Raw genomic sequence first — 26,172 nt, forward strand, 5'->3', positions numbered from 1 at the left:
ATGGCGTTATTAACGAACAAATTATTAATACCTAGGTCGTGGATGAAGCGCGAAGATTTAGCACCATTGCAGCTGCACAGGCTTTATAGCTGTTTGTTAACATACCCTGCAATCGTCTCGCAGACGGCCAATGAGGACGCAGTGATCAATTATACGCCAGATTCAAAGACTGCGGAGTAGTAGGAAGCCGAACATTATCCACAGTATTTCTACATATGCAGATTTAGGTAAGTAGCACGACAAGGACCAGGGCCTTCTGTTACTTTGGGTGGTGGTCGTTCTTAAGCATAGGCGCTATGAGGAACTGGTGACGTGCGTCTCGTCTTATGCCCTAACATGGGCTGTCAAGTGATGCAACACACTTTTACGCCTCGGCTCCGTCTCTACAACCTTGCTGTGTCCGGCCACAGCTTGTTTTATACGCAAGTAAAAATCCCAAGCTACAAATTTCAACCATAGGAATCTCGACTTTGATGTACAAGAGATGGATACCTAGGTAGATAGAGATTAGATAAGAAGTTGCTGTCTGCTTGCGGTAATGTTTGCTTGGCTACTGGCGCATAAAATATGTGCGTCAGAACCGCCGTAAAGCCAAAACCAAAACAAAGACGAACCCACTCCGGCACATCGCTCGCCCAATCGTCGAGCTCGGCAGAAGTGAAGTAGCGCCCTGGCAGCCTGAACAATCGCCCAGGGCCTTCGTACTGCGCCTTGACAGCTGAATCCAGAGCACAGCTAGTGCTTCCGTATGACTGCACTGGCATGCAAAGCCCCGTAGTGGCTCCGTCAACGACCGGATAAACCCCTCCAAAAGCCCCCATCGGGAGGTCCCATTTTTGCGCACACCACAGCTTTCGCTTGCCAACTCTTTCCCTGCTATTTTTTGCGACGGAGCAGTCTTAAGCTTGCTCTGACATCTGCACCAGCCAAAAACACCCCAAGAATCGCTTTCGAGCTCCATCAATTGCCCACCATGTCGGAGACAAAGGAGATCGGTATGTACTTTGATACTCATTGTGCGCACTGTATTTGTGTGCTGTGCCTTGCAATTAAGCTCCCCGCCCTCTATTCGGGTACCCCGCCAAGCTGAGCAGCAAGCTCTCTCGCCTCAAATGCCATCATCATAGCAGTCGCACACGACCACAATCCCCAAGCCCCATCGCGGCCTCCATGGGGAACCGAGACTAATGATATGGCATAGATTACTCTCTCAACAACCCGGATACTCTTACCAAGTATAAGACCGCTGCCCAGATCTCCGAAAAGGTTCTGGCTGCTGTGTCTGAGCTCTGCGTGCCCGGCGCAAAGATTGTCGATATCTGCCAGCAGGGTGACAAGTTGCTCGAAGAGGAGCTCGCCAAGGTCTACCGTGGAAAGAAGATCCTCAAGGGTTAGTATCATGCATATTTTCAGCCTCTGTTCTGCGGGATGATGGCTGACCACGTACAAAAGGCTTCTCTCACCCGACCACTGTTTCTCCCTCGTCTTACGTGACCCCCTACACTCCCCTTACCTCTGATGAGAACGATGCTTCAATCGAGATCAAGGAGGGAGAGGCCATCAAGATCCAGCTTGGAGCTCAGATTGACGGATTTGGTTCCATTGTCTGCAACACTGTCCTCGCCCAGCCCAAGGAGAAGGCCGCTGAGCCCGTTACCGGACGCGATGCTGATTTGATCCTTGCCACCCACTATGCCAACGAGCTTCTCCTCCGTCTGATGATCCCCCCCGGTCTTCTCGCCCAGGGCACTGACGAAGAGAAGGCCAAGGCCGCTTCCCAGAAGGCCCCCACCCAATCCAAGATCAGCAGCCTGTTGGAGAAGGTTGTCGAATCCTACGACTGCAAGCTGGTAGAGAGCACCACTTCTTGGCTGTTTGCCCGCAACGAGATTGAAGGATCCAAGAAGATCGTTCTTGCCCCCGCCGAGGGAACCAAGGGTGACGGTGTCCCCGAAGTGGGCGAGGTCTGGGGTGTCGAGACCGGTGTGAGCTTGGGCTCTGGAAAGGTCAAGACCTTGGACCACCGCGCGACTCTCCACCGCCGAACAACCCAGACTTACCAGCTGAAGCGTCCCACCTCCCGAAAGATTCTCTCCGAAGTCCAGAAGAAGTTTGGCACCTTCCCCTTCAGCTTGAGACAGCTGGATGACGAGCGTGATGCCAAGTCTGGTGTTGTCGAGTGTGTGCGAAACAACGTTTTCCGACAGTACGAGATGGTTGGTGACAAGGACAACTCCCCTGTCGCTAGACTCCTTACAACCTTTGGTAAGTCTTATTGTTACGGTGGAAGAACATGGGAATCTATTGATACAGGTGAACTAACCTGTGAGCGAACCAGCCATCACCAAGAACGGCATCACCAAGCTGGGTGGCCCCCCTGAGCTCGACCTGAGCAAGTACCAGACTGACAAGAAGATCACCGACGAGGAGATTCTGAAAATCCTCGAGCAGCCCCTGGCCAGGAATACCGGAAAGAAGAAGCCCAAGAACAAGAAGAAGAAGGCTGATGGAACCGCCGAGGAGGCTGACGAGTAAAGTGTCGGAAACAAAGATTTATGTAAAGGGCCGCCCGGAAGTGGGATACAGCCTAGTTGATATTTAGGCAGAAAATCCACTCGACAAGAAAAGAAAAGAAAAACAAAATTTTGGCTTTGCGATTTGTGAAAGCCAAGGCGCCCATTTTTTGCAAGTGCAATCTATCTAGTGATGAGATATGCTGTGATTGAGGGAGCTTACGAATCTAGTGAACCGAGGCAGTATAACCGGCATCAGACGCAAAGTCATATTGAGGCAAACTTTTGCTGCTACGGGTTTGCTACATGTATATCTACTTGGCCCCAGAAAGATGCGAGAGGACGATGACGGCAGTTGTCAGGAGATAAAGGCAGTGTAACAGAAAGTGACGTTATTTTGTCCAGAAGATAAGAAAGAAATGAGGAGGAAAAAAAAGATAAGATAAAGGAAGCATGCAAAGGGGTAACATGGAGATTAATTATGCAAGCAGCGCAAAATATGTTTTTTTATAGGTCCGCCTTGATACGAAGCGATATAATTGGGCATGATCGCTGCCCATCTTCTTTCGAGAGCCGAGCGGGAATAAAAGGCCGTGATGAGACTCGAACTTAAAGAAGCCAACCAGGCTGCATTTGATGCTGTCCTCGCTCGTCATACCGAGGCAACAGGCGAGGCTGGCAGCAGCGGGTGCCTAAGCAGGGGGAAAATCTCGCAATAAAGGCTTACACGTAGCAGATGCCCTCTTGTAACTAATGCAGGTATGCCCATGCCCAGGCCCAGACCCGTGACTCGAGGTTTGAATTTCAGTGGTCCAGGGAGCTTCAACATGGAAAAAGGAATGGAGGGCGAAATGGGAGGACGAACAGAGAGCGGAAAAAATAGATAGCGAAAAGGTATAGATGAGAAAGCCGTAGAAGAGACGAGAATAACATGGAATAATGAAACCAAAGAGGCGTTGCTGGTATCAGCAGAGCCTGAGTTTACCTGGACAAGCTGAAAGGAGGGAGTTACAAGCATCAAAAGTCATACGGAATGCCGAGGCAGCCCAGACCGCCTCTGCCGCATTGCAAATCCATCCAATCCGTGCAAGCAACCCAAGAGCGAAGCGATAAATTTTTTTACTCGAGTTTGCCTGCTGGCCTTACGGCGGAACTCTGAATCGGAGGTGGAGGGAAAGTGTTGAACCTTGGACGTGCCACTGGGTCGCCCCCCTTGTCCAACAGCCTGGCCGCCTCCTCCGAAACTCATCCAGAACCTGCACCCACAACCAGCCCTTCCTTCATCCCAAACCCACGCGTCCAGACGGCGAAAAAGAGAGAAAAACCGAGCATCTAGCCTGGATAGTTGATGCCGCTGTTGCTGCAGTGAGAAGTACTGTTTTTGTTTCTTGCGCATCTCCCTTCTCCCACAGTTTGCCAGACTGCAGTGGCTGACCCGTCCCTTTTTCCCTAGACTCTCGAGAGGAGCGTTGCCCGTCCCGCGGCCAGGGCTGGGGGCAACCAGCTACTCGACTCGCCAGGCCCAACACCATGATTTCCTCCAACACGAGGGCGTCGCGGTCGCGCTTCTCAAGCCCGTCGCGGTCGCTGGAGGCCAAGAGCTCTGCAGCCAATGAGGGATCCAAAACGTTTATGCAGCGATGGCTGGAGCCGTCCATCCAGAGCAAGGCAAGCTTCGAGGAGGCGGGATTGATGAGATACGGCGTACTGGAGACCATGGCGCCGCTGGGGACCCTGCCCAAGCCCAAGAAGACTGGCAGCGAGGCCGGCCCAGGACATCAGCCAGTTCGGAAAATCATTCTCAGGCCATCAGGATCGTCGCATGCCGCAAACCACCAGGACGACCAGACGGCGCATAGGACCAGACCGAGGGCGCCGTCTCCCCCCGCTCCCTCAACACCGCCTCCTCCCGCGTCAGCGCCATCGCACAGGAGGGGACAGGCCGCCAAGGACGCTGAAGATGAGGAATACGACCCCAAGGGGGCTGCGCGTCGTCGACCATCGCGGCGCGTGTCACTACCTGCCAAGCAGGCGCGGCAGAACGCCAGCGCCAGCGAGAGCAAAAATGTTACGACCGTTGTGATTTCTCCGCCAAAACCTAAACCAGTGGCGACTACTCCGAAACGTGTGCACCGGCGGGAGCCTGACGACGCGGAGTTTGCAGACAAGGTCGTCGAAGCGGCCGTTGATGAAGCGCTCATGCACTATCGCTATCCTACAGCTTGGGCTCTAAGATCACTCTACGATGAACGAAGCGGCGACTCTGAGTTTGTGGCCATGATCGAGGATGTGTTCAAGCAAAGGGCTGATGCCGAGACAATGGATGAATTTGCTCGGCTAATTGAACTCAAGAAGCGCGAAGGGAAAAAGGATGATCAAGGCTGTTACTACTTCGTCCCCCCATCTACGAACAGCAGATTCACTCCGCATAAGCCTAAGGCTGCTCCATATGCCCGGCTCCTGCTTCACCACGCCGACGACGACAAAGGCGAGGTGCGAGCCGCCAAGAGAAGCAAGACTTCTCATGCCAACGACACTCCGCGCAGCAAGAAGATGGCCAACGGGACCAAATTGCACGGCGACAGCGTGCGAACGCCGTCGCGTAGGCGTAATCGACGGGACTCGGGCTCTAGCGAGTCATCCCTGTCCTCAGCGATGAGCCTCTCATCGCCAGAAGCAAGCGTCCACAGCCTTAGCCCCAGCCTCCAGCTTACCGCTGCGAAAGCAGCCAAATCAAACAAATCTGCGCACGATCAGTCTGCTAGTGGTAGCCGTGGCAGTGGTGGTGGTGCCACGGTCGCTGACACTGTGATTGCTGCTGCGTCGACTACGGGGGACCGGTCCCAGTCGTCCCATGATGCGCCAAAATCTCGGCCAATCACCAGCGCCCGCCGCAAATCTCTCGCCTCCGACAAGCAGCCCGTGTCCAACTCTTCGGAGCCAACTTCTCCCACACATCCGAGCCGCACCCACACATCCGCGACCGATGCCAGTATGCCTGGCAGGGTCTCCGGCTCCGAGTTGTTGCTCAGCAAGTCTACAGGCAACAGCAAGTCGGTTTGTCCCAAGGACGGCGGCAACTCTGCCAAGGCTCAAATGCCTGCAGATGACGACGACTTGTTTTGGACTCGGCGTCGCGATGCTCAAAAGGCCACCAATGCCTATACTGCACGGGAAAGTTCAGTACGGAATGGTGATGATGATGAGCGCGAGGTGACTCCTGCGAGGAGGACGAGAAGATCGCGGCAGTCTCTGGTGGCTCCCGTTAGCACGCGAGCCACGCGATCAGCCAGCAAGAGGCCAAGCAGCAACAATGTCAATGACGACGTCGATATCGCCGTTTCATCACCTTTGGCTTTTTCATTCAATGAAGGTAGTTCAACTGTTGGATCGCGTGCTGTTACGCCAACTGCGCTGCGGCCGACAAAGAAACCGAGAACGGGTCTTCGCATCAAGTTGTCGTGAGTTTCACCCTTGTTTCCCCCCTCACTTTCTCTTCTCTTTTCTATCTTTTTCAACTCTTGCTTCAAGCACCTAAACTCACAGTCTTCATCTCATCTCTGTGAGAGAGAATGAAGAAAAGACGGGATGCATTGAGTAATGCTGTCCGTTGTGAAGCGCTACATACGCGTCATTCATGTTATGAGAGCTTTTCCAGCCTCATGAATAGAAAACCACAATCACTTGTTCAACTGTCCTGCTTTATTACGAGGAACAACTCTTCATCACCCTCATCACCATTTCCCTATCTTTAAGACACTTTTCAAACTCTCTGCTACCAAACTACCTTTACTAAAAAAATCTCATCACAGGCCAATGAAGAAGAAGGGTGGTACTGCTGCCGGCGTTCCTCGCTCAACCGGCGAGACACCGTCAGCAACAGTCAGCAATGGTGCGCCAAGAGATCAGGTATGTGGTTTAGATTTTCATGCTTTGTGTTTTTGTGGACGGGAAGAGCCCTCTTTAGGTGATGCAAATTTACGCTCTTGTGCTCAACCTTGGCTGTGGGAACTCATAGCCTCCAAGAGGCATGCGTTCTCTACCTTTGTCTGCTGCACGCACAAATTTTTTTCTCGCACTGTCATTCCTTCCCTCGTTTCGGAGCACAACCAGCCTATGGTTTTCTTGACCTGGGTGCCACAACATGAGGGGGCAAGGATCTCCAACCACGCAAATTTTAGTGGCTGCGGTTTTGGTCCGCGCATGCTGCCTAGATTTGGGGGATGATGCAACGTGTAATACGACGATGGGGGGAAACTGTGCTGACAAGGGTGGGCATCCTAGGGATCCGACAACGATGAATACTGCTCTGCATGCGGTAATACTGGCGATGTCGTCTGCTGTGATGGCTGCCCACGCTCGTTCCACTTTGAGTGTGTGGACATGGTGCAGTCTGACCATCTTCCAGACGAATGGTATTGCAATGAATGCAGCTTCCGGCGCTATCCCTCTCGCGTGCCTGTCTATAAAGGCGTGTTCGCGAGCGCTCTCATCGCTTTGGAGAAGAGCATTCCCCGTGCCTTTAGCCTCCCCAAAAAGTTACAGACTCGTTTCGAGGGTGTTAAGGCTGGGGCTGATGGTGACTACGAAGAAGTGACGAACAACAGAACAAAGTAAGTGGTTGCTCTGGCTAGCTGCCTGCTCTTAACTTCATTTCGCTTCTAGGCTTGGCGGCGCGACTTGAAGCTACTACTTCTCTTCTTTTCATCATATGGATAGCTAACTGTATCTCCTTTTAGGAAGCGTGCTGGCTACGATGAGCTGCCAGACTTCTTTAAACAAAGGGAAGATGGGGAGGCGGTGATCTGCCACGCATGCCAGAAGCCAGCCACTGAGATTCGAGCCATAATCCCTTGCAGCGCCTGCCCCCTTCATTGGCACATTGACTGTCTCGATCCACCACTGGCTATGCCCCCCGTCTTGAAGACTTGGCGATGCCCAGCACACGTCGATGATGTGTTAGGAGACGTGCCTCCTCTGGCGCCAGCACATCGCTTCCGTAAACTTAAAGGCGGTCAAGTCATTTCACCGGCCCTCAGCCGCGGCAACAACAACAACGGCCACATCGAACTTGATTGGGGCGATGAGCCTGAGGAACCTGAAAAGTCAGGCTGGCGCGATCCCGACTCCTTTGGCAAGACGTACAGGCTACAAGCCAAGGGGGTCGTCCTTGATTTTATCGAGCAGTAAGTACCAGCTCGCTTCTCAAACTTTGTATTGTATTTTTGCCCTATTAACACTCTTCCAGATTAAGACGCCGTGGTGCTGGATATGGTCCTCGCCATGATGAAATGCGATGGATGCCATATGCAGGCCTACCTACGAGCGACTCAGGCGGTGTGGTTGCTGGTTCTGCTTATGATCGCAAAGTAAACGAGATGCAAGCGTCTCTGAACCTCTTGGGTCTCAAGCAGAGTCGGTCCGAGAACATCGATCAGCTTACAGCTGCTCTTTTAGTAAGTACCTCCGTAGAGCCCTACCGCACAGACCTGCACTCTCGTCTGCCCATGCTGATTATATGTCACTAATTTTGCGCAGTCCACTGCCGATGATAATGTCCTGGCTCTTATGGCGAAAGCCAATGCGGACAACATAGCATCTGGTCGCCTTGTTCAAGAAGATAAGATGGGTCTTCGTGCTATGCTGGCACAAATGAACGCTATGGGCGATAGGATTCGCCATCTATTAGGCGACGAAGCCCCGCCGCCCACCTCAGTCACCCACAAGACCAACGACAGAGGTTCACCTGTCACCGACACTTCCGACGTGGACACATTTCCAGAAAAGACGGAGCCATTGGCCCCCGTTACCGAACCCACTCCACCCTCAACCGTGGACCACGGAGAGGTTACCATGGAGCTCGATTGATTTCGAAGAAACAATCGCGATACTCCCTTTCCATTTACCCCTGCAGATTTGCTTTCAGAAATGGTGGCCGAATTGCGGCATCGATAGACTGTTACGACTGCTTGACTACGACAAAATCCCATCGCCCCTTTTTATCTCCTTTTGCCATAGAAGAATTGGAATTTTCCAACTTGCAGACAGCCCCAATGGTCGGTGCTCACGGCTCCAATTGGAGGGGGCCTTTATACGCAGTGTTTTTTTTTATCACAATTTTTTTTTTTTTTTTTAGTTTATTTCCCTGTTTCTGAACAGAAGCAAGATGAATTCAGGAGTTGGGAGGGTATAATTGAACATTTTTGCAGAATATATGACTTTTGCTTTTCCCCCAACCGCCTGCAGCAGTCTGGCTTTGACTTCGGCATGACTTGGGCACTTGTTTTTCTTTTTCTATACGCGACGTTTTCTTTTTTAGCATTGCGAGAGCTGGAAGGAAAGAAATGGAACCGAGACTGCAAATTTTATATCCATGGCGAGCTGGAAAGTGACTTTTTTTTTATTCCTAATTATTTTTCTCTTCGGTATTTATATACTGTGTGATTTGGAGTGAGCAACACAAAGGGTATGCAATGTGTCCCTGTGAGGGAAATACTAGCTGAAGATGGCTGGGACCGAAGATCAGATAGGTGGGGACGAAAAAGTATGATGGGGCATTGTGAGAGGAGACAAGGAGGGAGAGGGAGAGGGAGAGGGAGAGGGAGAGGGAGAGGGAGAGGGAGAGGGAGAGGGAGAGAGATGAGATGAGAGATAGCTGCAGACTTCTAGTAATAATGATATTCGCAGCTGTATCATATATACATCAAAGATTTAACTGCGATTCTGTCTGTAATGATAAGAGGTAGTCAGCTGGTCTGATGAAAAAACTATACAGTGGTCTCCTAGTTTGCCAATACTGTGAATGAGACAGTGTTGGGGATCGTGTACGCCTATAAATCGTGTCATGTAAGGGCAAAGAGTTGTTTTCTTCTTCACCAAAGTTTCACTTCAATGTTAGATGTTCAGTTCAGATTGTAGGAAAAAAAAAAAACTTTTTATTGTTTGATCATAATATACAACTCTCTTCATTTCAGCCGTCAAAAATCTCTCATCTTTAGCATGAAGCGAGGAACCGCAAACGCAAACAAAGTGTAAGAGAAGGGAAAGGAAGAAAAGAAACAAAAAGCTACCCATCTCAATCCTCGCATCACACCTCTTTAAAAACACAATCCCCTTTCCATTCACGGAAAGTGAGTTAAAAAAGGATTTGATTCAGACTTTCCTTCTTGCTATCTCAATCTATCGCCGCTTTTTGCTTTTCGCTCTTCATCCAACCTTGTTCGAACAAGACATTATAAACAAGTCCTATCAAGCTAGAAAAAAAGGAAACAAAGCATAAAAAGTCTGAAAGTGAACAACAACCTCCAGCTTTTGTTCTTAAGGGGGGTAAAAAGAGAGAGAGAAAGAGCAAAGTTATTCGTTGAATCTCGTCAAAAGTTAAGATGACATAACAGTCGCGTGATTGCTACAATGAAAGAAACAAAATAAGAAAGGACGGAAGAGGAGATAAATAAGAAAGAAGAAGAGGCAAAAAGCAAAAAAAAAAATGTAATCACATTAGACATCAGGAGAAATCGAATAATTTGACAGCGCGCTTCCCGCAAATTTTGATTCCGATTTTTCTTTTCCAGCATAAATAGTCGATTCATATCCGTGACCGTCCAAACATGATAGTTGAAAGAAAGAACAAAACGATGTATATGCCTCTGTCTGTCTCTTTATATGCTGCGGCTTGAATGTGGGAGACCAGCCCAGCACACGCTGCTATTAGGTCTAAACAGAGGATTGATTCGTAGTGGTTGTAATGAGAAATCCTCGACGCAGAAACATTAGCCCCTGCATCCTCGGGAGGCAGATATCCTTAGCCAGTATTTTGCCTAGACCAGAGCCCGCTGGAGGCGAGCACCATTGCCTGGGGCCTCTATATCAAATTTCAAATTTTTACCAAACTCCGCGCGCGGCAGATGAAAAAAGAAATCTTGCCTCAGCTGACCGGCCAGCTGCAATACAAAGGCATACACACATTGGTTGTAGACTTATAGTCGAACAACGCCGCCATGAATTTATCAGTCAAAGAAAGTTTACTTTCTCTGAGAAGTGAGATATGTTAGTAATTATTACGGCCTTGTCGGTTGTTGGAAGATGAGGGACGTACGCGACCGCGTCTACCGTTGACTTGCTCCTGAGGCATGTAGCCCATATTGTTGGGTACACTTCCCATGTTTCCGCCATAGCCATATCCACCAACTATGCCAAAGCCGGGGGGCGGAGCATAAGGCGGTTGGCCACCAGCTGGAGGCTGCATTGGGCTTCCATTGGGCATGTTCTGCTGGCGATACTGGTCAATTGGCTGGCCAGCGTTGCCGTAACCGCCAAATCCAGGCTGCATTGGCGGGTATGGGTAGTTCATCTGCGGGTTTCCTCGATTCATCATGCCCTGCTGATACTGTAGCTGTGACATATTCATCGCGGGAGGCATAGGACCATTTTGTCCATTGTACATCATGCCTGGGTTGAAAGCAGGGAAAGGGGGAGCTCCAGCATCGGCATTATCACCCCTCTGCTGATTCTCAAAATTGGGAGCCCCAGAGTTGGCGTTGTAGAAAGCCTTGTTAGACTGGCCGCCTTGCTGGCCATGTTGGCCATTGGTCTGTCGCGAGGTCGGTCTCTGTCGTTGCTCTGCGTGGGTACTGGTCTCACGATTTGGTCCGGCCGTTCGGGTTGCGAGGCCGACCTCATCCATGAGTCGCTTGTAGCCCTGGTTTGCCTGTGCCTTGATTCTGACCAGGACGTTCTTGACATTTTCCGTGACCTCAAGTCGCATACCTTCCTCGAAGAAGGGTGTCGTAAGAACCTTGAAGATGAAAGTAGCTCCACAAGCTTGGTCGCTCAGGATAGCCTCGAGAACCTGGTCGTTAGGAGAGATGAAAAGGCGCTTGAGAATATTATCTCGGGCCTCAATCTCATTCTTCTGGTTAATCACTTTGAGCACTGTGAGATAGGCGACCTTATGGGTGCACAGGGGCACCAGATAGGGAATCAGCCGGGGCGAGAGAACGTGGCGGCGATTGGGGAAAGTGCAGGTATCCAGCAGCCAGGTCAATAGTAGTGCGCCGTTTGCATTGGTCGCAAGCTGAACGCTGTGCAGCGCAATAGCGGCAGCCAGCATTCTCTGCTGATCCTTTGTGGAATGGTGGCTCTCCAAGCAGGCTCTCATGGCTCGAGCACCATAGCGACCTTGTGCAATCTCCCACATTTGGCTAAGCATCGTCTCGAAAATGAAGTCGTTGTAAGGGGCGCCAAACTTGAGGCATCCTTGTAGGACGTAGTTGCCATACTGGTCCAGGAAGAGTGGGACGGTGTAGGGCCGAAGGTGCTCTACAATCAAAGCCAGTTGAGTAGGTGTCTTACACACATCAATGATCTTCTGGGCGGCCCAAGTTCCGTTCTTGTGAATACCAATTTCAGCCAGATGAGGCGCGATCTCAGCAAGCATGGCATCTCTCAGCTGATCGGAGCAGTGATCGAATAGCTTCTGGACGACGGTATTGCCAAGATAATCAGACGCAAGCTCGGCAATCTCAGGGAGCATATCCACAGCAATGTTTTCAATCTCCGCCTGAGAAAGCATCTGGTTGTCGATACGCTTGCGAATGTCTCTCAGCTTAGGGGCATCGTGAACCCTTGTGTGAGTCGGTTCGCGAACGGGGGGGATCTCTTCCAAGAAGGCGCTGAACTGTACTGAAGACTGCAGGCTCTTGGAAATTCGAGCCTTGTCTTCGTCATTTGCGCCAAACTCTCCTACGATGTCGAGAATATCCGTAGTCATTTCGCGCAAAGGAGGCAACGTTGGTGTGGCACTGTTGAGGGCTCCAGCAGCAACTGACGAGTTTTCGCCAGGTCTAGTGGTTGAAGCTCCCTTGTTGGCCTCTTGAGCTTTGCCAAAAGGATCAGGGCTAGGAGATGGGAATGCTCCATCATGTCCCGGAGTGTTGGAAGCAGAGGGAGGCTTGGCAAAGTTGATTCGGATAGGTCCAGCGCCAGGGAAAATTTCTTTACCATTCATGCTGGCCTTGGCAGAAACTGCACTCTCTACTCTCTCAAAATTGACAAATCCACAGTTCTTATGTGTGAGGACACGAGCTGAAAGGATCGGTCCGTGAGACTTGAACATTTCGACGAGAGTAGAGGTAGTGGTGGATGTAGGAATGCCGCCAAGCCAAAGAGCGCTAGTTGGGCCATCAAGATTTTGTTCTTCGGGGTTGAGATGGCCCGCATTGCGGCTGTTGGATCGTCCCAGATTCATGCCAGCAACTGCCTGGGAGATATCATCATACTCCTTCTCTTCCTGCAAGCGAATCTCAGCTTGGGGGATAGAGCCAGCGGCGTTGCTGTTGCCGTAAGATCCCACTAAGCGGCTTCCCGGCGTATCCAGTACACCTGCGGTACGAGCACGCGGTCTCGTGGCCTGAGTTGCGTAGGCTCGGACCGCCATATTGTGGTTGTGGATAGCCGCCTGAGTTGCAGCGAGTTGATCCTGCAACGCTGCATACTGACTATCCATTGGCATGTCGTCGTCATAATCATCTTCCTCGTCAGCATATTTGTCCTTGTTGTTGACTGAATAGGAACGGAAGCGACTGGCGTGTCGAGTCATATCAAAGTTAGATATGTAGGTAGGAGTAGCAAGTTGAGCTCTTTGGGGTTGAGGAGTTTCGGCAAGTCCAAGGTAGTCCAGAGTGCGCATATGAACATCAGACTCTCCGCCTCCTTCTCTAGAGAATTGAGACTGAGCCGGCGAACTGGGACCATTAGAGCCGACGCTTGCGATGCTAGCCAGGGTAGTAGCTCGCTCGCGACCAATACCCGTCGGGTTCCAGCTGCTGAAGATTGAGGGACCAAAAGGCGAAGCAGAGGTTGGCAGGTTGGCATAAGGGCTACGCTGTGGCATAGAACCCGCCCGAAGCCTGGAGAGGAGGGTCGAGGTACCGTTGTTGTTATTATTGTTGTTGTCTGGCTGTTCAATGCTGGGAGATGGCGATTTGTTGAACGGGCTCTGCGATGGCGTAACGCGAGCAGACTTGTTGGCAGGAACTCCAGGTATGGCCAGCAGACCGTTACCAATGCCACCAGGAAATCGAGAGGGCACAGTGCCCGCTCGAGCACGCCTGGTGGTAGGCAAGCTCTCAGGCGTGGGCAGCTGGGCAAAGTTTGGAAAGCCGTCGGTGGGCGACTCGGGGATATTTTCTCGGAGAGGAGTCGAATTCCCACTTGTCGGTGGCCCGCCCCATGGATTGAGAGGCAAACCAGGGACGCCTTCTTGAGCCTGAATCTCGCGAGCCCTGAACATTAATGATGATTGTTAGCAGCTGATTGATAGAGAGTTGCAGTGGATGGTTTTTAATTCAGAGCTTTAAAAAAAAAAAAAAAAACCTCTGTGTTGCTTTTCGTGTTTTGGGGGGGAGGAGAGGCGGAGCTATCGTCGTGCCACGAACCTTTTAGAAAACAGCCGGCTGGAGCCCCCCATCTCGTGCGACGGAGAGCCAGTCCCGGATCGCGTGTTGCTAGATATAATGCTACTCGAATTCATACTTCCGGGAAGCCCAAAGACCGACCTCGCGGTGGTCGACAAGGGATCGATTGGAGAGTTTGTGGCGGAGGGAGAGTTGGAGCGGTTTTGGCTGGCAGAGTGCGAGGAATAGCCGAGTGCCAAATGGTCGGATCTGGAAGCTGACATTATCGATTATCCAGGTGGCCGCATGGGAATACGGCGCTACCAATTAATTTTTTTTGCTTTTGTTTCTATCCTCGTTGAATGCACTAGGAAATATTATTTTCTCGAGGAGGGAAACGCCTCTCGTCTAGTATGGATGCGATGAAACGGAGAGCAGGTGGATGCTCGTCGAAGCTTGGTCTCTAGAGAAAAAGCCAATCGGTCAAGGGAAAAAAAGGCCAGGATGACGTGGTGGTTCCGCTGAGCAAAGAGCCAAGGGCAATGACGATGCAGTAAGCAGAGAGAAGATGGACGACGAAGAAGAAGTAAAAGAAAAAAGGGAGTGCAGCCGGGGAACTGGCAAAAGAAGAAAGAAAAAGAAGATCCAGTAGCCTGTATTACAAGATGATGTTGCGAGAAAAACTGGACTAACACCTCTCTCCAGCGTCGAGAAACGGGGAGTGGAGGCACACGCACACGCACACAGCACTCCGCTGGCTCGTGTGCGGAAAGTCGGCGTCCTAGGATGGCGCTTTTAGCGAAGAATTGCCGCCGCAGTTGCGTTGCCCGGATGGAGCTGAGGCGTAGGCACGAACCAGAGAGTAGGAAGACGAAGTCGCGATCAATATACAGGCCTCATTGAGGGGTGGAGGAGGAGGAGGAAGAGGAAGAGAGAAAGATGTTGAGCCAAGTGGCCTGCAACGAGAAGCTGCCAAAAGTCGAGGTCGGCGGTTGCTCTCGGGGCCATTGGCGGTTGCGCAGGCTGAGAGGTCCGGAGGTACCTGCTGGCCTCGTCACTACCTCCGCCGGACGGGCGCCCTGCGATGTGGCCTGGTACTTTGCGGGGTGGTACTTGCGCGATGCTGGGGCACCGTCAGATACGTGAATATTTGGCCAGTGGTGCGGCACTACCCGCTAACCAGGGTGCGGATACCGGCAGCAATCACATCAACTATACACCGCCTGAGCAGATTTGATGGGAAAAAGCAAAGAAGAAAAAAAGAGACCACCTTGCAGGTTCTGCCGGGGGCCTGTCCTGTCTTTGTGGCGCATCAGCTGTTATTGTTCTGCCCGTCCTACAACAGCCACTATTGCCCGCCGCGATATTGCTTAGCACCCATATCTTCACGCCTACACACCTGCTCCTGTGCCATCTCCAAGCAGCTCTTTGCCTTGTGTGCGTGCCGTGCCCCTGAGATGTTGCCCCATCAAGTCTAGTCCGCGGCGGCAGCGCTGCAAAGGCAAAATGGGCTGCTGCTGCTACAAGAGATCAGCCCAAGGCCGCCACTCCCAACGCCATCTTGAAACGCGGGAGCCAGCGCTGGAGGAGCTGCTAATGGGCTCAGCACACAACGGTAGCAGCGCTGGTCTACCTTGGGTAGGCATAGCCCTCCATGCACCATGCATGTAGGGAGCAGATGATGGGATTCCAAACAGACCAATGGCCGTGCCTGTCCCCCTTTTCTCAGCTTCTTTCCCTTTTTCTGTGCTGTCAACCGTCTTCCTCTGTGCCTTTTTCTGTCCATGGACTTCGTATATCTCGGCCACCCTCTCCTCCCGGTACTTCCAGGCTAGCCTGCTTTAGCACCACCTTCCTCTAGGTCTAGGGGCCCAGGTCTCTCGCATCTCGGATTTCCTGGCTTGCTCGCTTCACTCCGCACTGATCAGCGTCTGACAGGCCTTCCCCGGCCTATTTTAAGTTCCTTCGAATACAGCTTGGCCGTGTTACATACAGACGACATGGAGGTTACCTAAGCCCAGCAGCGTAGACACGGGCCCTAGAAGTGATTTCTTTGTTTTAACGCTGACAGCGCCAAATATACCCGTACGCCAATGCCTTTGCTGCGAGTAATGGATATCGCCTCCAGTCCCGTCGCTACACCTCTGATGCGATCCGCACTTCCCGTCCCAGCAGCCACAAGTTTAGGGCAACTCTTTTTTTTTTTTTTTTTTTTTTCTCTCATTGAACTCCATATACCGATATACCGATATACCGTCTAAACTCACCTGCCGCTGCCGTTGCCGCCGAGGGAGCCACACGTAGAAGAATGGAATCGGAGTCCGATATAAAATAATACCTCAAAAAAGCTAACTTATTAATAAGCCACATTGGCTGATCATGACCATCAGGCGAGCGGTTGCAGTTCAGCTCCCCCGTACAGCTGCTAATATCTTTCGCCCTGCAGTGGCATTCATTAGTTGTATGCCAGCTGCAAGGGGCACACCTGAGCACCAGCTAACACGAATTTCTATTAATACCTGCTCTGCATATCCAGTAGTAAGACTATCACACGAGCGTAAGCTCACAAATGGCCAACACAACATGTCCACAACAACACACATCCTTCTCTTTCTCCCATCTTCTCTCTCTTCCCCTCTCTTCCACCGTGCTCTCCCGTCCTTTTGCCCCTCTTCGCCCGTGGAACTGATAGCCTCCCGCCAAGAAGTAAAAATGGGAACCCCGAAACTAGACGGCTATTTTTGCCATTCGGCCTATAAATCCGGAGCCGATTGAGCCGTAGAGGTGTTCCGAAGCCGAATGTTGCTTTGTATCTTAAGTTCTACACAACCTCCATGACCTCAGTATGGCTATTGCCTTGTGTCCGGATGACGATGTTGGCCTTCTTAATTTGCTCCTGCCACCCTCTCATACTCATGACACGATAAGACAAAAATTCAGAAAAAAGAAAAAAAAGTTAAAAAAGGGGGTGTAAAGATGTTTTTTCTAAGGCTGTCAATTACTGGTTAACTCTCCCTTGATTTCCATATCTCCTGTTTCTCCATGTAACCCCATCTCTCTCTTCGTCCACACTCTGCCGCCGATCTCGCCAATCAAATTATTCTACGTGGTCACCGAGGGGCAATCTATCAGAATGTCCAACAGAAGCACCCCTAATACACACTGGGATTGGCCTTCTTCCTAACTACTAATATTAGCAGCTTCGTGTATGTATAGGTAACTGCTGACTATATGTCACTAGGCAATATACACAGCAAATTGACGTGTGATGGGACAATCAAATCTGAAACTCATTACAACACCGGTTTATTCGTTCTATATCGTATAAATCTACATCTAAAAAGCGTGGAGCCGTGATAGCCACCCCCATCGTGTAAACTCGTTCAGGAAGTAACTATTCCTCGAGACTCGTCTTTCTATCCAAGTCCCAAGAAATCCCGTAGGTCTCGTCTCTTGATTAAATCATGCAGATATCTTAAAAAAGGGAGCTGTGCAAACTCGCGCGCAGGCAGGCAAGCACAAAGCAAGAAAATTGTAGAGTAAATGTCAACCAGGAAAAAAACGCCAAGCACCAAAAAAATGATTCAAAGGTCATGAGGAGTCGGCCACTGCTCTGCCAGAATGGCGCTGCAAGGGGGGAATACAGAGGCCACTAACATCTAGACTCGGACAACACCCATCTCTCTTCCTTTTTTTTGTTCTCAAAGCTCGCTCAATAGACATTATCACCTTTATTTCGCATTCCTCTTGAATGCCAAGAGATCTGCCAAGCTTGACAGAGGAGAGCCGTGCTGCAAGAAGTCATGAGCCAGCAGCTCATCTGCGGAGGCTCTGCTCTTGACGTCGACACACAAGCAGACAGAAAGGAAGGCCTTGAGCTCTTTGCTGAGCTTCTCAGGCTTCTTGAGACGAGGCGTTCCGTTGGTGGCGATGAGATACAGAGCCTTCAGTGGCTCCTCGTTCAGGTATGGCGGCTCAGACTCAATCATCTCAATCGCCATGATACCCAGAGACCAAATATCAACCTTGGGACCATACTCTTTCTGCTTGACAACTTCAGGTGCCATCCAGTAGGGCGTTCCCACCATGGTCGCTCTCTTGGACTTGGCCTCCGTCAACTTGGCACAGAAACCGAAATCGGCTGCGTAATTGTTAGCTAGAATATTCTCATTGTGTGGTTAACAGATACAAAGAAAATGACTTACTAATCTTGACATTTCCTCGGGCATCCAACAAAACATTGTCACTCTTAATGTCTCGGTGGATAATGCTCTGGGCGTGGAGGTGTTGCAAACCTTGGCAAGTCTATATCCATGGTCAATATTATCACCAACTGTAAGAGGGTTAAAGCAGGAAAAACTTACCTCGTGGCAGATGGTGGAAATCTGCTCCTCTGTTATTGAAGCGTTGTTATCAATGACATCAGTCAGGGCACCTCCCTCCATGAACTCCATAACCACCCAAAGCTCGGCGTTGTTGTTTCGGAGGAAAGCATCGAGGAAGTTGACAATGTTCTTGTGACGGTTATCCTTCATGACCATAATCTCGTTCACAATCAGCTCCTTTCTGGGTTGGTGAGCGAGGTCCATCTGCTTAATAGCAACTTGTGCTCTGGGTCCTTGTTGACGGAGGAAATCGCGAGCAATTCCCACAGCAGTGTCTTTGATCTTGGCAACATATACCGAGCCAGAGGCACCCTGTCCGATCTTCTTCTGTTTCGAGTAGGAGAGGTTGGGGTCTTCCTTTGAGACAGCTTCCTTCAACTTGGCCATGACTTCATTCTCCGACATGGTTGACATGCGTACATCTTGCTTACGCTCAGCAGGAGTCTGCTTGGGCGGTGCGGGCTCGGCCGGCTTGGGCTCGCTCTGTGCCTGGTTCTGGTTGACCTTGGAAACATTAAGCGGCTTGACAGGGGCAGGCATGCGAGCGGCTTGAGGCTGAGCTTGAGGTTGTCTCTGCTGGGTTGCCGAGGCGGGAGCTCGCGAGCTAGGGCTCTCGTTACGCGGCGGTGCCGGTCCTCTGGGCAGAGGAACTGAGCCAGATTGCGGAACAACAGGAGGCCGTCCAGCACCTGCAGTCGGTGGTGAAGGTGCCGGTCGCTGAGCCTTCAGAGCACTAATCTGCTGAGGAGGCTTAGGTGCTGGCGGAGCTGCTCTAGACGGGTTGAATCGATCGGCGCCACCATATCCACCACCACCACCGCCAACCTCTTGCTGGGCCATGGGAACCTTGGTCTTTGGAAGAGACGCGTTGTACTCCTCCATCTCTCGTCGCTCTCGCTCCTCTTGCTCGCGCTGTCGTCTTCTCTGCTCGTCTCTTGCGGCATCGGATGCTGACGTGTAGGTTGGCGATGAGTTTTGCATCTGCTGGCCGGGGCCGGGGCGTCTCTGGCCATTGGGGCTGTACTGAGACTGGCTGCTGCCGGGAGGAGGTGGGCGAGGAGGTGCAACGCCATTGCCGCCGCCGCCCATGCCCATCGGCTTGTTCTGCATGGCTCCTGGGGGCGCATTGCCATACGGGTCATCAGACTTCTTAGCAAGATCAGTAGTATAGAAGTCCAAGACTTCGAAAACCGCCTGAGGATTACGTTCATAGTCTTCCTTGGTAATGGCCGAAGAGTTGAGCAGCTTTGACCATTCCGGCGGTAAGCCAACAAACTCTCCAGTCTGCGGGTCAAAGCCGACGTGGACGGCGTGCGCGAAGTTAGTCGGGTTACTCACGCCGCCCATGCCAGGGCAAGCACCGTAGATGAAGTCGATCCATTCGTACAAATCGTCTTCAGACTTGACCTTGATTTGAAGCGCCTTGTCGCCCTGGCTATCATCATCACCAGGGCTGTTGGATGATCCGTCTGCTCTCCGCCTGATCTCGAAGATGGTGCCTGCTGCCTCGACTCTGCCGACGTTGGTGACGTCTTTCAGATGGAGGCTGTATGCCACCTTACCACCTTCTGCCTTATGAAAATCGATGGCCTCCTTACGGAGAATCAAGTACTTGTTCTTCCAGGGTTGGAATACGTTCCTGTTTTCCTTGACCGAGGCCCATCCCTCCTTTCTGACAGCGACGCCGCCCATACCGTCTGTGTTGTTGGTCTGCTGGCGAGCAATGGGTAGAGATATCGTAGAGCCGGTATATGTAGAGGTCGCGGTGCTGCGAATTGGGGAGATTGCCATGTTCGCCATGCTGCCTGGGAGATTCGGGTTAGGAGTCAAGTTGAGACGCGGTCTGTTGTCGGGAGGCTGGGGTGCAGGGCCAGGATTCATAAACTGGTTGGCCGAGTAAATACTAAGCGCATGTATGAATCAGCATAAAGTCCGTGGTCGACAAGATGTATTGACATTGAGTGGTGGTGGCAGCACCACTGAGGTTGACGAGGAGAGCGGATAGGGTCAATGGAAAAAGGGTCAAATTGTATATTATACTTATGAAGGGGGTGTTTTAACTTGAGTGACAGGGCCCTCCAGGGTGATACCGCCACTCAAGAAGCATACCCATACATAAGCACTTGGCGGTATGGACAATCTGCCGCCAATCCCAGTACTTGGGTCGTCAAAGAGGGGGTGGATGCCTTTTCCAAATCCCATCTCGTTGGCCAGCCCTAGGCTGTCCCAGCGCGCTTATGGAGACGACTTGCCCATGACGATACGGAAGTGGTATGCTTAGTTGACAACGTACCTATGCTGAGCCATACTGAATTATGAAAGGAGAAGGGGGGAAACGGCTGCGGGGATGGCCTGGGTATCGTGTTTTAATGTGCCTTCCCTAGGTATCTTTCTGTGCTTTAATACAAAGCAGTACGTAAAATATTAAAATATGAAAACGAACAAGCCTCTACCCTGTCGATAGAGTAGAGAAATTGATCGAAGATTGGCGAGGAATTGGGTCGCCTCTCTCTCGATAACGAAAGCGAACCAGCTTAGCACCGCTCAGGCGGGATGGAAGAGAGCGAGAAGAGAGAGTGATGAAACAGCAGACAAAGCGACAGTCGATCGACCGCACAGGAGAAACGCCCAATGCGCCAATGTTGGTCAAATCCAAGCAGGTCGGTGGGCAGAGGTGGGGATTCTCGCGCGCGTGCAGATGCAGCTGAAGGCTTGTCTCGTCGGTCAGGGCGTGGTCCAGCTCAGAGCACCCGAAAGGAATGCGGAGTTGCAGGCGAGTCAATTGGCTGTCCTTCTACGAGGAGCTGCGCGAATAGCCCAGCTAACGCAGACGAAGAGTGTTATGAGACGCCGCAAGGCTTGTCAAAAAAACGAAAGAAGGAAAAAAAAAAAAAAGAAGCGAGGCCGCACGGCGAGAGAAGCGAGGATGGGTGGTAGGAAGGAGATTTGAGGCGACACGAACAGCTGGGGCCGCGCCTTGGCTGGCACAGCGCCGAACTCGACCACTCAGGAACGAGGCCGCCTCTGGTACAGGTAACTGCCGCCGCTGCTACAGCGCTGCGCTGCCTGCACAAGCTTCTATCCGCTAGCTCTGGCTCTAGGTGATGCCGCGGGCGGCTGCGGCTGCTGTGCTAACGTTACTGCAGCTGCTGGAGCCTCTGCATTATGCATAGGGGGTCAAGGCGCTGGGCGGCGGTACCTGGCAGTACCACTGGGGCCACGACGGGGTACCCGCTGGTCAGCCTGACGCACTATGGCCGGTGAGGTAGCGCGTCCTCGTCCAAGACGCCTCACCGTCGTACCTCGCAGTCGCGAGCCATGGAGAAACAGCTGTGTGGGGAAGGTCGCGACGAGGCCCAGCGCGGAAGGCCGCACCCGCTACTGGCCAGAAAAGGTCGAGCCCAAAAGGTGGGCGAGGTGGGGGGCCCAGCAGCGCTGCAGGTGGATTTGCCGCCGCCAGGCGAACCCCTGAGGATGCTACCCATTAGGGGATTCGAGGAGGCTCCAGGGGCTGCTAGTGGTGGCTGCAAGCACTAGGCCCTAACATGGCTCTGTCGTCCGGTGCTCACCTGAAATCAGTGTTACAGACAGACAGCCGGAGCGGGACACAAGGACCAGCAATTTATCGTTGATGAATCCATCGCGGCAGCTAGGCGTCGCGATGCTTGTAGATTGTCGGCAGCAATCTCGCCATGCAGATTGATAGGTTGCTGCGTATAACCCGCCGTCCATTCAAATATGTCGTTGACCGCGTTGCTTGCTCATTCGCTCCCCTCTTTGGTTGTCGAGTCGAGGGGCAGCTGATGGAGTAGATTTTCTTGATCTTCAGGAGCGTCGCAGATGGCAGACACTACAGCCACTTCACACAGATAAACACCCCTCCTCACCTCGGGTGCCTTGCCTTTGGGCATCCCAAATCACGTTGTGTTTCACAGTCACGAGCCCAAAGGGAGAGATCCGCAACCAACGCGGGGAGAGGCAAGAAACGATTCCAGCGCTTCGCACAGATCCCGAACCCCGTGTCGTATAAGTGTACGATGTGCTACTGTACAGTACTAGCAGTAAACTCCATTGAGAAAATTTGTTTCATTCGGAAAACGGAGATAACGCACCTCAAGCTAACAATATGGAGTAGCTCAAGTAGCAACAAACTCACCTGTCAGCCGGGGCAAAACCAATCCTCATCCTCAGATGTTTCATGCGTCCCACAAGGCCTCCTTGAAGCCGGATAAATAAAGTTTTTGACAAATACACGTGTAATATCGTCATAGACAAAGCTAGCTAGCTTAGCAATAGCAGATAGCGGGAGCTTCTCATTCGTGACGCGAGGAAAGCAAAATACATTTGTCCTCTTTTCTTCCCTTACCTTACCGTGCTATGACAGCCGACAATCACATACAGAGTGTGTCACTGCTGGACCTAAGGGTGGAAAAAAGGGGCACACGACGCAGCGAGTCAGTCTATTGAAATGATATTGGATCCAACCCTTTTCCAACCAAGGCGGTCGATAAAACGTAAGGCTAGTCCGCTAGGGGCAGTCCTTTTCACGCCGTTTGATGACATTCGACTCCACGCGATAGGTAGGCCATTGGTACGACCACAGCTGCCATCTTGGTTGCTAAAAATAATAGATGTAGATGCACATCAAGCAGGCTCACGAGGCTGCCATGAAAAATAAAACAGATCTGCAGTACAAGTGCAACACCACTCCCCAATATGCGTACAAAGCGCACAAGAGCACGCGCGCGCGAAAACGGCCCCTCTTATGAGGAATCTATGCAAGTCAAAGTGAATCCTGCGCATGCAGGGTTCATTGACTTGACGAAATGGAGCGACAAGGATTCGACGTCAAGCCATGCGGCTCTAGTGCTACTCGAACTCAACTTGCCACTATACAGCCCCAGCTTTTCGCTTTTCGTAGTTGTCTCGTAATACCAAGTAGATTTTATAGAGTGGTACAATTAACCATGTGGTTTAAACTCTTGATTTTTTTTCTTTGATTCTTTTTTTATCTTAGACGCTTATACCAGGCTTTCCATATATAACCCTGCTCTTTGCTTTATGTGTTTTGCATAACTTTTCATCAAATGGAGTAACCGTCTCAACTCTCCAAAATGGTCAACCACATGCTTGTACTCTTGGTCTCTTTTTGCTAAAACATAGGTATCTAGATTTAGGTTTCTACCATCTATCGAACGGGAACATCAACCTCCTGTCCCTGGAATTTGGGAAGCTCAGACTCAATCTGGGCCCAGCTCTTGCTGCCGTTGACCAGCGACTGGATGGCCTCCAGGATCTTGGCCTCCTCAGCTCGGACCTGGGTGGTCGAATCACGATCTCTCAGCGTAATGGTGCCATCCTGAAGGGTCTGGAAGTCAACAGTGATGCCAAGTGGGGTTCCGAGCTCGTCGTTTCGGCTGTATCGCTTTCCGATACTGGCAGATGAGTCGTCTACGCGGCTGGAGACGCCGAGGCTTCGCAGCTTCTGAGACAGCTTCTTAACTGTAGGCTTGAACTGAGGGTTGGATGACAGAGGGACCAGGAGAACCTTTGTAGGGGCCACAGTGGGAGGGAAAGAGAGGACCTGCATAGTGAAACCGTTAGTTAGTATTTGTTCCAGCAATATTTCACGTAAACATAGTAAGAGGAAGACTTACACCACGAGCTTCATCACCACCCTCGCTGCCACGGGTCCAGAAGTTGTGCTCAATAAGAGAGTAGAGAATACGGCCGATACCGAAAGATGGCTCGATAACGTTGGGTGTGTATTCACGGGTGTTCTCCACTCTCTTGCGGAACTCAATGGCGACAGAGTCCTTGTCGATAGTAGCCTTGCCACCGGCAATGCCCTCAACGTCGATGACAATCTTTCCAGTCTCAGCCAGTTCCTTGGACAGCTTCTCGCGCTGCTCTTGCGAGGTAGCCTCCAAGGCAGTCTCGACAGTCTTGGCATCCTTCTTGAACAGGGGTCCAAACTTCTTCTTCTGGATATCAACTTGCCACTCCTCAATGACCTTGGGCTCGTCAAGTCGCTCACGAACGACCAGAGGAGCGCCAGTCTTCTTGGCATGGACTGACAGATCGTATGCGCTACGATCAGCACAGCCAACGCACTCCACCCAGCCAGTTGAGGTCAACAGCTCTGCATCCCAGCAGTCAGTGGCGTAGTGGGCCATTTCGTTGGCCATGTGCTGGCGGAAACGCATCTTGGACAGATCAACACCAATCTTCTCCATGAAGAGGTGGATACGGGCAAGGAAGTATCCAAGAGTCTCGTTGTCGACAACACCGTCCTTGACGGCCTGGCCAATGCTCATCTTCTGGGTATGGGTCTTTCCGGAGAGCTGAACGTGGCGATCCAGCAGAACCATCTCGACGTGCTCAACCTCGTGGAAGCGGCTGTGCTTCTTGCCACCCTCAGGGTCGACAAAGTGCTCAATCTCAGCCATCAGGAACTCTCGCACACGCAAGAGACCAGCACGAGGCGAAATCTCGTTTCGGTATGACTTGCCGATAGAGGCCGAGGCAAAGGGCATCTGGGACTGGTTGAATTCGAGGAGCTTGGCAAAGTTGAGGAACTGTCCCTGGGCAGTCTCGGGGCGGAGGTAACCAGCAAGGTTGCTGCTGGGTCCAATGGATGTCTGGAACATCAGGTTGAAGGCCACGGGGTCTGAGGGAAGGACACCAGTCTCGGGATTCTTGAGGTCATACTTCTTGATGAGCTCGCCGAGTTCAGGGCCGTCATAGTTGTCGATCTTGGCAAGCACCTCCTCGTACTCCTGGACAACAGCATCGTCAAGCTTGACAGCAGCAGCAGTCTTTGCCTTCTTCTTCTTCTTGGGGTCGACCTCCTTCTCCTCAATCTTTTGGCCACGGGCCTCCTTGTCGCCCTTGAGACGAGCCTCGAGGATGGCCTCCACAAAGTGATCAGCTCGCAGAATCTCGCCGTTCTTGGGGTCCTTGCACATCCAGTCGGCAAACTTGTCGACGTGGCCACTGGTCTTGAGAACGTCATGGGGAGTCAGCGCAGTGCAGTCGACTTCCAGCATGTCCTCCTCCAGGACAAAGTGTTTCCGCCACAGATCGACGATGTTGGCTTGAAGAGCGCAGCCTGGCGGGCCGTAGTCGTAGAGACCACCAACACCTCCGTAGATCTCGAAGGAGGGGGTGTAGAACATGCGCCGTCGCAGCATGGCATCGAGGACCACCTTGTCGAGGGGCTGGCCCTTGAGGGTCGTAGCGGATGAAGACATGGCGCCGGTCTTGGGGGGGTTCTGCGGCTTGAGAGGCTGAAATGCGCAAAGCTTTCGAGAAACAGACAAGTTGCGACGACTGATCGCTGCAGCAGGCCGGATCACACGCGGGGCAAATGTGAGGCGGGCGAGAGTTGCTGGGGAGGGGAGCGGCAGACGAATTGGCTTCATCCACCAGTTTTTAAGTATGTCGAGGATGCGAGTCGAGTCACAAAAACTCAGGCCGCACTGGTTTCCTCTGGCTATGGTGGGGTTGGGCAGAAAAGAACTTAGAGAAACATCTAGACAAAGTTGTGTGCGCCGCGTGTGACTCCAGCCGGCCAGAGACCCCACCAAAGATCTGTAGTGGCCGATTGACTCTACAGCGCCCGGCTTCGGTGCCCCTCAGGGCCCTGCACGACAGCCTATAGCGGCTGAGGCCCTGCGTTGCGGCGGGGCATGCCGTTTGACTCCAGCCTTACGTGTAATCTGTATGTACATATATATATAGCAGGTGTATTGATATGCGTCACATTTTGATGGGCAAATACCGGATCGAGTACGTGCAGGGCTCGAAAGGCCAGATATCAAGTATAGCTTACTGGTACTTATGTATTCTAGAAAAATAAAATGAATAATATTATCATCT

The 26,172-nt window shown here is 51.8% G+C and overlaps 5 protein-coding genes across 5 annotated transcripts; 2 read left to right on the forward strand and 3 right to left on the reverse strand.

Moving 5' to 3' along the window:
* The first annotated feature begins 737 nt into the window (after positions 1 to 737).
* On the forward strand, positions 738 to 2,850 carry GGI43DRAFT_14909 (peptidase M24, structural domain-containing protein). The gene is made up of 4 exons (XM_083199402.1): positions 738 to 995; positions 1,202 to 1,390; positions 1,453 to 2,265; positions 2,339 to 2,850. The coding sequence occupies exons 1-4, from the start codon at positions 974 to 976 to the stop codon at positions 2,533 to 2,535; spliced, it is 1,221 nt and encodes a 406-aa protein (XP_083066133.1). The 5' UTR covers positions 738 to 973; the 3' UTR covers positions 2,536 to 2,850.
* A 1,193-nt stretch (positions 2,851 to 4,043) lies between these two features.
* GGI43DRAFT_378511 (uncharacterized protein) lies at positions 4,044 to 8,381 on the forward strand (the record flags this gene model as incomplete). The annotated part of the gene is made up of 6 exons (XM_083202710.1): positions 4,044 to 5,974; positions 6,326 to 6,422; positions 6,798 to 7,126; positions 7,253 to 7,699; positions 7,762 to 7,969; positions 8,052 to 8,381. The coding sequence occupies 6 exons, from the start codon at positions 4,044 to 4,046 to the stop codon at positions 8,379 to 8,381; spliced, it is 3,342 nt and encodes a 1,113-aa protein (XP_083066134.1).
* Positions 8,382 to 10,318: 1,937 nt separating this feature from the next.
* Positions 10,319 to 14,517, reverse strand: GGI43DRAFT_15007 (uncharacterized protein). The gene is made up of 3 exons (XM_083199419.1): positions 13,949 to 14,517; positions 10,609 to 13,795; positions 10,319 to 10,543 (listed from the first exon to the last, which is right to left on the reverse strand). The coding sequence occupies exons 1-3, from the start codon at positions 14,188 to 14,190 to the stop codon at positions 10,535 to 10,537; spliced, it is 3,438 nt and encodes a 1,145-aa protein (XP_083066135.1). The 5' UTR covers positions 14,191 to 14,517; the 3' UTR covers positions 10,319 to 10,534.
* A 2,666-nt stretch (positions 14,518 to 17,183) lies between these two features.
* Positions 17,184 to 20,251, reverse strand: GGI43DRAFT_15036 (serine/threonine protein kinase CLA4). The gene is made up of 3 exons (XM_083199423.1): positions 18,271 to 20,251; positions 18,112 to 18,211; positions 17,184 to 18,047 (listed from the first exon to the last, which is right to left on the reverse strand). Exons 1-3 carry the CDS (start codon positions 20,170 to 20,172, stop codon positions 17,638 to 17,640), a joined length of 2,412 nt encoding a protein of 803 aa, XP_083066136.1. The 5' UTR covers positions 20,173 to 20,251; the 3' UTR covers positions 17,184 to 17,637.
* Positions 20,252 to 23,479: 3,228 nt separating this feature from the next.
* GGI43DRAFT_419842 (glycine--tRNA ligase) lies at positions 23,480 to 25,544 on the reverse strand (the record flags this gene model as incomplete). The annotated part of the gene is made up of 2 exons (XM_083207739.1): positions 23,480 to 23,875; positions 23,949 to 25,544. 2 exons carry the CDS (start codon positions 25,542 to 25,544, stop codon positions 23,480 to 23,482), a joined length of 1,992 nt encoding a protein of 663 aa, XP_083066137.1.
* Positions 25,545 to 26,172: the final 628 nt, after the last annotated feature.

The sequence above is a fragment of the Trichoderma evansii genome (genome assembly GCF_050947405.1).
Source record: "Trichoderma evansii strain SZMC 28006 chromosome Unknown GGI43scaffold_1, whole genome shotgun sequence".
Classification (NCBI taxonomy): domain Eukaryota; kingdom Fungi; phylum Ascomycota; class Sordariomycetes; order Hypocreales; family Hypocreaceae; genus Trichoderma; species Trichoderma evansii.

What these genes read in the sequence shown, in the direction of transcription:
- GGI43DRAFT_14909 (XM_083199402.1), top strand. Translation starts at nt 974, where the DNA reads ATGTCGGAGACAAAGGAGATCG. An exon ending in GTCGGAGACAAAGGAGATCG is followed by an intron (nt 996 to 1,201) that starts GTATGTACTTTG and finishes GATATGGCATAG; the next exon opens with ATTACTCTCTCAACAACCCG. An exon ending in TGGAAAGAAGATCCTCAAGG is followed by an intron (nt 1,391 to 1,452) that starts GTTAGTATCATG and finishes CACGTACAAAAG; the next exon opens with GCTTCTCTCACCCGACCACT.
- GGI43DRAFT_15007 (XM_083199419.1), bottom strand. Translation starts at nt 14,190, where the DNA reads ATGTCAGCTTCCAGATCCGACCATTTGGCACTCGGCTATTCCTCGCAC. An exon ending in AGCCGGCTGTTTTCTAAAAG is followed by an intron (nt 13,796 to 13,948) that starts GTTCGTGGCACG and finishes ATTAATGTTCAG; the next exon opens with GGCTCGCGAGATTCAGGCTC.
- GGI43DRAFT_15036 (XM_083199423.1), bottom strand. Translation starts at nt 20,172, where the DNA reads ATGAATCCTGGCCCTGCACCCCAGCCTCCCGACAACAGACCGCGTCTC. An exon ending in TTTCCACCATCTGCCACGAG is followed by an intron (nt 18,212 to 18,270) that starts GTAAGTTTTTCC and finishes CCATGGATATAG; the next exon opens with ACTTGCCAAGGTTTGCAACA. An exon ending in CCGAGGAAATGTCAAGATTA is followed by an intron (nt 18,048 to 18,111) that starts GTAAGTCATTTT and finishes ACAATTACGCAG; the next exon opens with CCGATTTCGGTTTCTGTGCC.